General features: G+C 49.0%; 1 protein-coding gene, 1 long non-coding RNA gene and 5 other non-coding genes across 7 annotated transcripts; 2 read left to right on the top strand and 5 right to left on the bottom strand.

The window, feature by feature from the left end:
* Positions 1-324: 324 nt before the first annotated feature.
* LOC115520223 lies at positions 325-3,222 on the bottom strand. The gene is made up of 5 exons (XR_003970725.1): positions 2,927-3,222; positions 1,813-1,911; positions 1,447-1,523; positions 1,055-1,105; positions 325-453 (listed from the first exon to the last, which is right to left on the bottom strand). It is a non-coding gene; the product is annotated as an uncharacterized LOC115520223 (long non-coding RNA).
* On the bottom strand, positions 525-598 carry LOC115522663. Its single transcript, XR_003971549.1, has one exon. It is a non-coding gene; the product is annotated as a small nucleolar RNA SNORD99 (small nucleolar RNA).
* Positions 1,287-1,419, bottom strand: LOC115522649. Its single transcript, XR_003971536.1, has one exon. It is a non-coding gene; the product is annotated as a small nucleolar RNA SNORA61 (small nucleolar RNA).
* LOC115522647 lies at positions 1,649-1,779 on the bottom strand. The gene has a single exon (XR_003971534.1). It is a non-coding gene; the product is annotated as a small nucleolar RNA SNORA44 (small nucleolar RNA).
* LOC115522632 lies at positions 2,265-2,399 on the bottom strand. The gene has a single exon (XR_003971518.1). It is a non-coding gene; the product is annotated as a small nucleolar RNA SNORA16B/SNORA16A family (small nucleolar RNA).
* A 5,326-nt stretch (positions 3,223-8,548) lies between the features above and the next one.
* On the top strand, positions 8,549-8,621 carry TRNAK-CUU. Its single transcript has one exon. It is a non-coding gene; the product is annotated as a tRNA-Lys (tRNA).
* A 1,411-nt stretch (positions 8,622-10,032) lies between these two features.
* Positions 10,033-11,463, top strand: RAB42 (RAB42, member RAS oncogene family). The gene is made up of 2 exons (XM_030324390.1): positions 10,033-10,277; positions 10,867-11,463. The coding sequence occupies exons 1-2, from the start codon at positions 10,033-10,035 to the stop codon at positions 11,288-11,290; spliced, it is 669 nt and encodes a 222-aa protein (XP_030180250.1). The 3' UTR covers positions 11,291-11,463.
* The last annotated feature ends 1,040 nt before the right edge of the window (positions 11,464-12,503 follow it).

A 12,503-nucleotide genomic window follows, 5' to 3' on the forward strand; every position in this document is an offset into this window, starting at 1 on the left:
TAGTGGCTCAGTTGGTTTTGGTTTGAAAGTCTAACTCTTGGTTTTGACTCATGGGATCGAGCCCTGAGCCCTGCACTGGGCTCCGTGGAGCCCAAGATTCTCCCCCTCTAATAAACATTTTTTTTTTTTTTTTAAGGAACACCAGTCTTAGGCTCAGCCTGAATTTTCAGGCTTACTGAAGGAGACATTTATATAAATGGGAAGTTACAGAACTCATCATATTATCCTTTAATTAAAAAAAGGATAAAAAATAAAAATAAAGAGTTTAACGCCGTAATGGGGAATAACCAGCAGCTTGAGGGACATCAAGAATATGGACACAAGCATACTTTAAGTCTTTTATTGGTCACTTACATACCACATGCCAGCATTAGCAGAAATACAGAGGTCATGGTTTTCCATCGAAAATAACCTCTTATCTTTTAGCTTGCCTCTTCCCATAAGGTCTGTCTCCTGAAAAGGAAGTGTATGCCAGTGTGTTAATATTCCCCCAATTAATTAATGCCACCCAGACATTTTTCCCAAACTGGTCTCAGTCCCATATCCGCATTTATCATCCATAGATGTCCACTCAGATTAGGTTTCATCCTGGACCAGTCAGCCTAACAAAACATACCCTGAACTAGATGAACTACTCGTTTCTGCCCAACCCATCTCCCACACTTCCAGGAAAGGGGCCAGTACGATCCCACGGTTTGAGGTTTCCCCAAACCTCAGAGCAGGAGCTCAAACCACGACTGCACATTCAAAGCAATCAGCCTTTGCTGCTGAAGGTGCAGGGCTTTGGCATCTGGTACTTTCTACTCACAGCACGTTGTGCTCTTCCTGGCCTTCCAACAGGATAGGCAAATCTAACAGACCAAATCACACCAAACATTTTTCTCTTCTGGCCATGAACAGCTAATAGGTGTAAGTGATGTAGTATTAAAAAGCTAAGACTTTCTTTCATACGGGCCTAGGCTGCCTCATGATTCACTACACTACTTAGGGTTTACAACACTCCACCGCTTGGCGCTGCAAGGAAGCTACAGTGAAGTTTAGGTAGCCAACTTACCCAACTATAGATCCATAATCACAGATAAGGACAGCTTTACTGGTAACAGATCTTTAAAAAAAAACAAAAAACAGGACACTCTCAACCAAGAGGCAAGAAGGACATTCATGTTGATCAAATTCATAAGCATTAAGTCAGCCATCACTACAACTGCCCAGACCTTCACCGACATCCTCCCTTTAAGCCTAAGATTATCCCATTTTACAGGGGAGGAGATCAAAGAGAATTCAAATCTTGTTTGAAACTAGCCTCCAAGTTATATACCAGACGATAAGCACTGGGAGGCTAGTTTCAGTATTCTTTTTCCTCCTTTTACGACCACCAAGACCAGTGTTCAGATCCGATGGGAAAGGGAACCGGAGGGTCAGGATGTCTTCAACATCTAACTTTACCTTATCTAAAGCACAGCAACGACCTGGTAACTTCAGATTCTTCAGTAGCAGATACTGCCAGGACACTTGGGGGCAACCTGCAGAAAAAAGGGTGAAAGCTCTAAACGAAAAAGTTGACCGAAATACCCATCTACCATCTACGTGGTAGTTTATGGAAAACACCTGGACTCACTTAGAAGGCTTCCAGCCCAGGTCCCAAGCCGTTTATAGGAAAGGCGAGTGGCAGCTGCAGGTATTATGCTGACCTGTGCTGTCAAAGTCTCTCCAGGTTGCTCTCGCATGCAGTTGGAGATCCCATGGCCACAACCGGCCACAGCCCTTGGAAACATGCTGTACCGACCCACCAGGCAGTTCCCAGAAACCTACCGGGTCCTGAGATGGTTGTGTTCCATCACAGTCATGACCACAGAATCCTCACCAGAAAGCTCAACCTCAGAGTCCTCCTGGAATCTTCATCTGGCACAACTAAGACGAGAACACAGTTGTCCTGAATGACATTGTTCCCTTCTGGTCTTGAGAATCAAAATGTTTGACTGGCTTTTGACCCTGGTACTTATGCCTTAAGCTTTTCAGGGCAGTGACCCAAAGCACTGTTAAGATCTGTGCCACTTGCCACTGGATTTTTCCAGCACACATGTCCAACCCATTCCCACTGCCTGCCCCTCCATACTTGTTCTTCATCTCAGCAATCTACTTCTCAGAAGTTTTATTCTAGCAACTCTATGCAAGACCCATCAACAGAGCATTTCTGTTGGCCTCTGGAAACCTATTGTAATAAAGGATTCCACCTATACCGGAGAAATGGCAGGTACGATGGGAATTGTCTTTTCCTGATATGTTGCAGATCAGTTACAGCAAACAGAACGGCGACCGTCAAGGAAAACTGTCACTCTGGGCTCCTTTTTGACCACAGCAGCTATGTGGAAGCAGCTGCAGCTTCGATAAGGGCCACAGGGCAATTTAGGTCTCAGGACTGCCACAAATGCTGTCCAACCCTCAGACTCCCCTAAATCCTGTGCACTATTGCATAACTGAAATTCACCTACTGAGACATGCTGGAGACCAAATAAGAGAACAGATATCCTACTACCAGGTCCCAACTTCCTCTTCATTTTTGTTATGTACCAGTGTTTTGTCTCATTTAATCTTTACAGGACCATTTTATCATCCGTTTTACGGACAGGTTTAAATTAAGCTATTTACTGAAAGTCGCCAATCAGTGTAGAAAAGCCACACAACTGGAATTTAAAATAGGTTCTAAGGACTCGAACTCCAAAAATCCCTTTTTATCCACCTGCATGAATTCCTTAACATGTCCTGCAGCCAGATAACAGGTAAAGTCACTTCCCCAAGGTCGCCCAATAAGTAGCTGTAATGGGCCGTTTCCGATTCCGCTGACACCACCACGCGGCGTCTCCCTAGTTAGGCCACTACAGGCCCAAGACTGCCCCGCACCCCGCTGCCTGGCCGCGTTACTCACCCGTCACAGCGCGGGCCGAGGCGGGAGCAGGCGCGGCCCTCTCGGGGTCCGGCCCCTCTCATCGCGCATGCGGCCGACCAGGCCTCCTGGACCTCGGTCCCAGCAGGCCGGGAGGCCCGGCAACTGAGAGCCGCGCTTAACATCCCTCAGCCACGGGAGGCAGCCCGGGCGAGTGAGGGGCCGATGGCGGCCAAGCTACGGTAGAGTAAGTGGAAGAATGCGCGTGACTTGCAGCAGGTCGGAGACAGCGACGCACGACTACCCCTGCACAGCGGCTGGGAAAAGGGACGTCGGAGCGTTGGGAGAGGGCTTTTATAGGCCTCGCCCTTGGCGGCCGCGCCCGACCACTGCGGCAACGCGCCCGCGCAGACCTCTGGGAGTTGTAGTCCGTCTGCCCTCAGGCACCGGGAGGCACGTCAGGCTCTGAGTTCTAAGCGCGTGCGGAGTCGCTGCCTTCTTGCCGGGAAGAGAGCAGCCTTCCGCCCGTGTTCCGCACTCGCTGAACGTCTGGGACTCCGCCCTGGGCTCACAAATGAAGCCGACTCGCTATTCCCGCTGGAGCTCAGACATCCAAAGTCGGGAAATGACGCGGTGAGCTGCGTCAGGGCTCGGCTCCGACGGCGGCGGGCCGACCGAGGAGCAGCCACCGGCTGGGTGTGGAGAGGCGCTCTGCGAGCTCTTCTGGGGGCGAGGCTCTTTGGGAGGGTTTCTCAGCAAGGAAGACGCGACCGATTTACTCAGAAGATGAATGCATTATTCATTTTCCGCTAATAGATAAGTAACTTTGCCGAGCACTTACACAGATTATGCTCGATTATCTCAATTAGTTTCCCCAACAACCCTGTGTGTAGGTTTGTAGTTATGCCCTTTTTACAGATCAGAAAACTGAGGGATGCATCACCCAGGTAACTAACGAGGGAAGGGCCTGAATCCACGAGTCCACGGCAGAGACCACGCTCAGAATCGCTGTGCCAGGTACATGTTTTGTCCATGGAATGAATAAACGTCAATGTAAAAACAAGAAGTTGTCAAGAATTAAATACGTGTTCTGTGCTTACTCTATTCGTTTTTATCCTTAATATACTCCTTAAAAAGGAGGTACTACTATTGTTCTCATTTAATAGAGAAAACAACAGACTGTAAGGAGGCAAGAAATTTCCTGGTGACTTCCAAATGAGTTTCTCCAGCCTTACTTTTCTGAGCTCCAGACCTTATATCCTGCAGCGTCCCCGAACTTCTACACTTGGCTGTCTAATAAATAGGCTTCTCAGAACATAGCCTTTCCTCCTCCACACCTGCTCTTCCCAATCTCAGCAAATCCTTGGAGTGATCCTGGACTCCTCTTTCTCTATCATCCCACTTACAATCCATCAGCAAATCCTACATTCTCCACCTTTGAGATGGACAGGAATCTGACCATTTCTTACCACCTCCACTGATGCTATCATTGCCGGCTGACAATCACAGTAGCCTCCTAATTAGTCTCCCTGATTCTACCATTCTCCCCTATAGTCTGGTCTCAACAACCAGCCAATGGTGTGTAAAGAACACAAGGTTTTCATTTTGATGAAGTCTAGCATGTCCATTTGCTTTCTTTTATGCTTTGTGCTTTCTGTGTCCTATTTTAAAAATCTTTGCCTAACTTAAAAGTGTTAAAGATTTTCCCCTCTGTTTTCATCTGGAAGTTTAAGAGTCTTAGCTCTTACAGTTAGATCTAGGATTCATTTTTTAGTTAATTTTTTGCGTATGGTGTAAGAGTCAAAGTTTGCTTATTTACTGCATATGGCTCTGCAGTTGTTCCATCTTCATTTGTTGAAAAAGATTATCCATCTAATTGGTTTGACACCTTTGTAAAAATCAGTTAACCGTTTGTGTAGGTCTGTTGCTGTACTCAATACTACACTGTCCGGATTACTGTAGCTTTTTAATAAGTTTTGAAATAGGGTCCTATAAGTCATGCAACTTTGTTCTTTTTCAAAATTGTTTCAGCTGTTCAGTCTTTGCATTTCCATGTAAATTTTAGTATCAGCTAATTTTGTATTTTTTCTAATGTTTATTTTTCAGAGAGCGTGCTCGCATACATGGGATAGGGGCAGAGAGGGAGACAGAAGATCTGAAGTGACCTCTGTACTGACAGCAGAGAGCGCAATGCGGGGCTTGAACAGATCATGACTGGAGCCCCTAATTTGTATTTTTTAAAAACCCTACTGGCTGGAGGGTGCCTGGATGGCTCAGGCCGTTGAGCGTTGGACCCTTGATTTTGGCTCAGGTCATGATCCCAGGATTGTGAGATCAAGCCCCAAATCAGGCTCTGTGCTGAGGCTGAGTGTGGAGCCTAAGATATTCTCTCTCTCTCTCTCTCTCTCTCTCTCTCTCTCTCTCCCTTTCTCCCTCCCTCCCTCTGCCCTCTCCTCCTCTTGCATGCTCTCTAAAATATAAAAATAAAAAATAAAAGCCTACTGGGATTTGGTTGGAATTGCATTGAATCTGTAGACTTAATTTGGGGAGAACTGACAACAATCTTTTTTTTTTTAATATTTATTTATTTTTGGGAAAGTGCAAGCAAGGGAGGGGCAGAGGAGGGGGACAGAAGATCCAAAGTGGACTCTGTGCTGACAGGCTGACAGCAGCGAGCCCCATGTGGGGCTTGACTCAAGAACAATGACCTGAAGTCGGACGCTCAACTGACTGAGCCATTCAGGTGCCCCTGACAACAATCTTGAGTCCTCTCATCCATGAGTATGGTATACCTCTCCATTTATTTAAGTCATCTTTAATTGTTCTCAACAGTGTTTTTTAATTTTCAGTGTACAGATCTTATGTATCTTTTGTCAAATTTATCCCTAAGTCTTTCATATTTCTGATGCCATTGTAGATGGCATTTTTGTCAATTTCAAATTCTAAATGGTCATTGCTAGTATATATAGAATTAATTTTTGCATATTAACTTATATCCTTGCTAAACTCCTGTATTAGTTTTGGCACCTCTTTTGTAAGTTCCTTAAGATTTTTCACAAGTCTGTGAATAAAAAGACAGGTTTACTTCTTTCTTTTCCAACCTGGATACCTTTTCTTTCTTTTTCTTGCCTTTTAATATTGGCTAGGACCTCCAGTACAATATTGAATTAATAAGTTACATTTCATCAAAATTAAAACTCTCAGCAGGGGGGCCACCTGAGTGGCTCAGTTGGTTGAGTGTCTGACTTTGGCTCAGGTCATGATCTCATGGTTCATGGGTTTGAGCCCCACGTCAGCCTCTGTGCTGACAGCGTGGAGCCTGCTTCAGATTCTCCGTCTTGTTCTCTCTCTGCTCCTCCCCACCTCCCCTTAAAAAAGTAGACATTTAAAAATTTCAAAAAAGTAACTCTCAGGCGGGGGGACAGTTAGGAGAGAATTAAAAACGGACATGGGGAAACTTTTTGGCATGATACATGGTTGTGGTAATGGTTTCATGGATGTACATGTGCATCAAAACTCATCACATTGTACACTATAATATGTACAGTTTACTGTGTGCAAATTATACCTCAATAAAGATGTAAAAATAAAAACCATAACCAAGAAAAAATTTACGTCCTATTATTCACCTGCTCAAAAATCTCCACTGATTTTGCAACACATTTGGAATAAAAGCTGAAGTCCCATAATGGCCTCTGAAGCCACATGATTTGGCTCCTCCTCCTCTCTGCCCTCATCACCCACCACTTGCTCCCTCATTCATTCTGCTCCCTTTTCTCAGCCTCTCTGCTCTGCTTGTAGCATCATTGCCTGATCTCACCTCAGGGACTTTGCTCTTGCTGTTCTTCTTGCCTGGAACTATCCTCTCTGGATATCAGAGACAACCACACTACTCATTCCTTCACTTTATGTAACCTCCTCAGGACACCCTATTTTGATATAGCAACCCTGCCACCCTTTAAGCTATTGTTCTGCTTGATTGTTATTTATGGCACTTATTGCCTCTTGACATCACATTATACACGGGTTTATTTTCTGTCTTCCCCATTACAATGTGAGCTGCCAATAACAGGAATTGTGTCTTTTTATCTTCACTGCTATATAAGTGCCTGGTATATAAGAGACAGCACTTATTGAAACAATTAGTAAGTAAATGAATTAATTAATTAATTAAACTTGGCCAAGGCCACATAGCTAGTAAGTGGCAGTTGGAACTAAAACCTAGATCTATCTAATGTAAATGTGCATAACTTACCTGCTATGTTATACAGTTCCTCCATGACTACTTCATGAGGTGGGCACCGTGATTTGCCTTACTTAGCAGAAGGGGAAGCAGGGGGTGGGGAATCACTTTCCTCACCCCTAATCACATAGTCTATGGCAAGGTCAGCTGACATCTGGACTCTGGTGCTAGGTGCAGAGGTCAGGCACATGACCCCATCCCACAGCAGGAGTGTCCAGGAGAGGAAGTTCAAAGAGTCCAATGCTGACAGTGCACTGCCCATGTGTGCTAACCACAAAGCCTTCTGGCAATGTTGGGTTCAAACTGCATTTCAAGCTGTTTCATGCCTCTTTGCCTTTGCCCAGATGCCCCTGCCTGGAGTGCCCTTCCTCTTTGACCTCCCCAGCTCCTACTTGTCCTTGGGGACTCAGCTTCAGCATCACCTCCTGCATGAGGTCTTCTCTGACCCTGTAGCTCCCTGAGCCCAGCCCTATTGTGGGATTTGACTGACTGAATTAATGAATAAATAGCACTTAACCTGCTTTTATTCATTCATTAAGCCATAAATATTTACTGAGTTCCTGTTTTGTGCCAAGCACTGAGGATACAATCATAGATCACTGCCTTCAAGTAACCTAGGAGGGAGACAGCACAGTGGACAAAAGGGCATGTGACCTCATTGGCCAGGTGGTGAGAGGCTTCTTGAGGACAGGGATCTAATCTAAGGTATGAAGTAGGAGTTAGCCCTTTGAAGAGAGAGAGTGTGTTCCTGGCAGAGGGTTGAGAAGAGGAAAGATGTTCAGTATGGCTGGAGCTCAGAGTACCAGTGGTGGGTAAAGAAGGGGCTTAAGGGCTGGGGTGCCTGGGTGGCTCAGTTGGTTAATTGTCGGACTCTTGGTTTCAGCTCAGGTGATGATCTTACAGTTCCTGGTCCAGGTTCGTGGTCCAGGTTCCGCACGGTCAGCACAGAGCCTACTTGGGATTCTCCCTCTCTCTCTCTGCCCCTCTCCCACCCTCTCAAGCACATGTGCAAGCATGTATGTGGTGGGGGGCACTCTCTGTGTGTCAAAATAAACTTTAAAAAAGGAGAAAGAGAGAGAAGAGGAGAGAAGAGGAGTGGGAGGAGAGGGAGGAGGGGGAGGAGGAGGAGGCTGGTGCATCCATAGAGATCTGACACAAAAATAATTTTCCTTCTGAACAGAGGTGGGGAGAATATCTCGATGGAGGAATCAGTGGGGCAGGTGGGAGTGATGCAGACTCTTAATTTGGGGAAACCTGGTAGGAAGGATTTCTCTTCCTCTCTCCTACTCCTAGAGGTAGGGAAGGAGCAGAGACATGGGCCCCTTCAGGCTCTACCATGCAGGTGACCAATGACTGAGATTACGCGGAGACCCTCAAAGTGGCTTCTTACTGATTTGTTAGGAGTTAGCCAGAAGAGGGGCACCTGGCTGGCTCAGTTGGTAGAGCATGTGACTCTTGATCTCAGGGTTGTGAGTTCAAGTCTCATGCTGGATGTAGAGATTACTTACATACATACATAAATACACACATACACTTTAAAAAAAAAAGAGTTAGTTAGAAGAAAATTGGGCCTTCCTAGATCCTGCCAGAAACAGAAATATCAAACAAGGCTTTGCCCTTGGGTAAACTTGGCAGCTAGAATGTATTCCTTGCTGAGTGATCTTGGATTATTTAATCTCTCTGAGCCTCAGTTTCCTCATCTGTGGAAATGAGCAGAACAACACCTAAACTCACAAGGTGAGAAGGAAATATGACATGATTGTTTGCAACAGTGAGGATCTCCCCTCACCACCAATGTGCCACAACAAATTAAACTGGTAAAATCCACCCACATTGGACAGTGGGATTAAACCAATAGACAAGCTGTGTGAGACCAGCCAGCACCTCAGCCTTGATACCTTGGGTTTCCAGAAGGCCTGACTGGGGAGAATAGAGTAGATCTTGGAAGCAGCTGTCCCCGCCTTACCCTTGCCACTAACCCAAGTGAGACCTGACCACTGTGCCCTGGAAACTCTTGGTACTTGATTTGCAGTCCCCTTTCGTGGCATCGAGGGGATAACGAAGATGGAGACAAACTGAGATGTGAGTCTCAGCTGTGCTCTGTGACCTGAGACAAGCCTCAGTCTCCTCAGCTCTAAAATGGGCACACAGTGGCCCTCTCAAAATTGTTGCCCACAGAATGTGAAGAACTGACCATCTGGCCTCATAAATGTTAATTGTCAAGGCCCCAGACCAACTGCACTCCCTCTGGAATCACATTTGTCTGTCCTGCCTCTTCTACTAGCCCTGTCCAAGTCTCTCTCTGGGCCCTGAGGCCCAGCCCAGGTAGGTGCTAAGGATGCAATGGGGTTGTTAAACATTGAACCTGACCATGGAACAGGAGGCCCTAGGCCAGGGCCAATGGGGCTCCTGGAAAGGAGCACCTGGGCAGGGAAGGGGCATCTATAAACCATCAACTTTCTAGAGTGGCATCTCCAGGTCCAGCAGTAGGGGCCCAACCGGGGAACTGCCTGGAGAGCGGGGCTGGAGAGAGAAGCCAGCACAGCAGCAGCGGCGATTGAATGAGGTGGACACTCTGGCTGTGTTAGTTTCGGGCCAGTGCCTGTCTCGTTCTCGTTCCTCGCTCTTCCTCCAACCCACATTGCCTTCTTTCATTTCTCATCCTAAGAAGTAGGGGTTATTATCCCCATTTTGGAAGACGAAACTGGGGTTCAGAGAGGCGAGCACGTGCCCAGGTGTCTCGGCCGCCGGGCCTCCGGGGTGGGTCACTAGCACAACGCGCCCCCGGCCCGCGGTCCCGTGTCTCGGCGCTGGGGCCCAGAGGGCGGCGCCAGCCTGCGGGCCGCGGGGCGGGGCGGGGCGAGGCCGGACCGCTGGCCTCCGGCGGGGCGGCGAGAAGGGGGCCATGGAGGCACCGGACTGCCACTACCAGTTCCGGATCGCGCTGCTGGGGGACGCGGCCGTGGGCAAGACGTCGCTGCTGCGGCGCTACGTGGCGGGAGCGCCCGGGGCCCCGGAGCCCAAACCCGAGCCCGAGCCCGAGTGGGCGCCCACGGTGGGCGTCGAGTTCTACAGCCGCAAGCTGCAGCTGCCGGCCGGGCCGCGCGTCAAGCTGCAGCTTTGGGACACCGCGGGCCACGAACGCTACAGGTGCGGGGAGGGCGGGGTGAGAGACTTCGGGGTGGTCAGTGTCCCCGGCCTCCACGGCTACCCCCCAGCGGGGTCGGCCTCAGTGGCCCAGGTACAGGTCTGGGGAATGCCCTGGTCTCTAGCCCTTCACTCGGAGTCCTTACACAAATGCAGCCAGTGGCCTAAGACCCTGATGCTGGGAGGGCAGAAGGGCCCTGCTCTGGAAAGCTAGAGGGATGGGTGACCTGGCTGCTGAGAGAGCCCACGGAGCAGAGCGGGAAGTGTCAGGGAGCCGTGAAAGGACGAGAGATTTGGGTGGGCCTGGAAGGATGCATAGGAATTTGCCAGAAAACGGGAAGCAAAAAGCTGCAATCAGGAAAACATCAGGCTTCCTCCAGGAATGGAGGAATGGTCCAGAGGGTATGACTGGAACTTGCTCCCTAGCTGAGGGGCGCAGGCACTCTCTTGGGAGACACAGATGCCAGGAGCAGAGAAGTACTGAGCAGTGTGAAATGAGCTATGGGGCCTGTGGGGCAGTCGGTGCCCTGTCTTTGGGGGGTGGGGGGTCTTGAAGGCATAAACCTCGCCCAGCTCACTCCCCCTCCTTCAGGTGCATCACCAGGTCCTTTTACCGGAATGTGGTAGGTGTCCTACTGGTCTTTGATGTGACAAACAGGAAGTCCTTTGAACATATCTGCGACTGGCACCAGGAGGCCATGGCCACTCAGGGCCCAAACAAGGTGATCTTCTTACTGGTTGGCCACAAGAGTGATCTGCAGAGCACTCGTGTTGTCTCAGCCCAGGAGGCAGAGGAGCTGGCTGCCTCCCTGGGTATGGCCTTCATGGAGACCTCTGCCAAAAAGAACTGCAATGTGGACCTGGCCTTCAACACCCTTGCTGACGCCATCCAGCAGGCTCTGGAGCAGGGGGACATCAAGCTGGAGGAGGACTGGGGGGGTGTCCGGCTCATCCACAAGGCCCAAGTCCCCAGGTCCCCCCACAGGAAGCAGCCCCCAGGCCCATGTCAGTGTTGACTCTGGGAGGGAAAGGGTTAAACCTCTGTCAACCTCAGAAGTGCTGCTGGAATGGGGAGTGGCAGGATCTTTCTGGAGATCAAATGGCAGGATGTATCCAAAGGGTTAACATAAACAGTATCTTAGCAGTCACTCTTGGGGTCTCAGGGACTTTCTTCCAGAAAGATTTTCTTCCAGCAAGCTCTGAGAAGTCACATGTACAGCGGCTTCCTGTCCTTCAGCCTGTTTCCTCAGTTGTCAGTGGGGCTCATTAAAGACCCACATCACGGCAGGGGGTGGGGGTGTGGGGGGGGTGGGAGTGTGTGGGCATGAATGAGACAATGAATGTGGGGACATGCTCAGCCCAGAGCCAGCCATCCGGTAAGAACTGAATAACAACTGTCCTCATCACTCTTTCCAATCTTGGACAGTTCTGGCAGTGTTTCTGAGCTCAGATGCTGAGACGCACCGCGTCTGGAAGCTGCTGCACAGGCAAGGACTGGGCAGGAAATTTCAGGGCAAGCCTACCTCGGAGCCTCCTTAGGTCCTCAGGCTTGGATGAGTCTTAAATGCGTGCCCTGAAACTCAGGGTTGCTGCTCAGAGCCCCTACTCCAAGGCCAGGTGCCTGATCTGGATCTGGAAGGCAGGGATGAACACGAGGGGCCAGCTCCTAGGTTAGGCACACAGTGGACACTCTGATTAGCCACCAAGTTGTTCCTTTGGGGCTGAAGAACCCACAGCCTCCTACCCCCACCCATTTGTCCCTGGGAGGGCAGCGATGGTGTTGATGGTGGGTTCACAGCACCCTCTGGAAACTGCCCACATCCAATGTTAATCTATTGAATCCACTGGGGCTGGGAGGAGTGTTTAAAAGCCTGGCTTTCTTTGCCCCAACTCAGAAGGTCAAACCCAGCTTTGTCAGTCTTCATGGGGCAAATTGAGGCCATTGTTCTTACAACATCACAGCTCTTCTCCCTCTGCTTAGTCACACCTCCCCCCCCCCCCCCCCACACAGATATTGCTCTCCAGAATACCCTAATCCATATCTGCTCACTAATCCTCATCTCAGAAATGGCCTCCTGGAGAACAGGAACTGCTAGGCAGAAAATGTCTTGGGGCAATCTGGGAAGGCTTCCTGGAGATGGTGTTTATGTTGGTAAGAATCTCAGCAGGTGTAGGGCACGTGGGTGGCTCAATAAAGCATCCAACTCTTGATTTCGGCTCAGGTCATGA

Source organism: Lynx canadensis, chromosome C1, assembly GCF_007474595.2.
Source record: "Lynx canadensis isolate LIC74 chromosome C1, mLynCan4.pri.v2, whole genome shotgun sequence".
In the NCBI taxonomy this organism is placed as follows: domain Eukaryota; kingdom Metazoa; phylum Chordata; class Mammalia; order Carnivora; family Felidae; genus Lynx; species Lynx canadensis.

What these genes read in the sequence shown, in the direction of transcription:
- RAB42 (XM_030324390.1), top strand. Translation starts at nt 10,033, where the DNA reads ATGGAGGCACCGGACTGCCACTACCAGTTCCGGATCGCGCTGCTGGGG. An exon ending in GCGGGCCACGAACGCTACAG is followed by an intron (nt 10,278 to 10,866) that starts GTGCGGGGAGGG and finishes CCCCTCCTTCAG; the next exon opens with GTGCATCACCAGGTCCTTTT.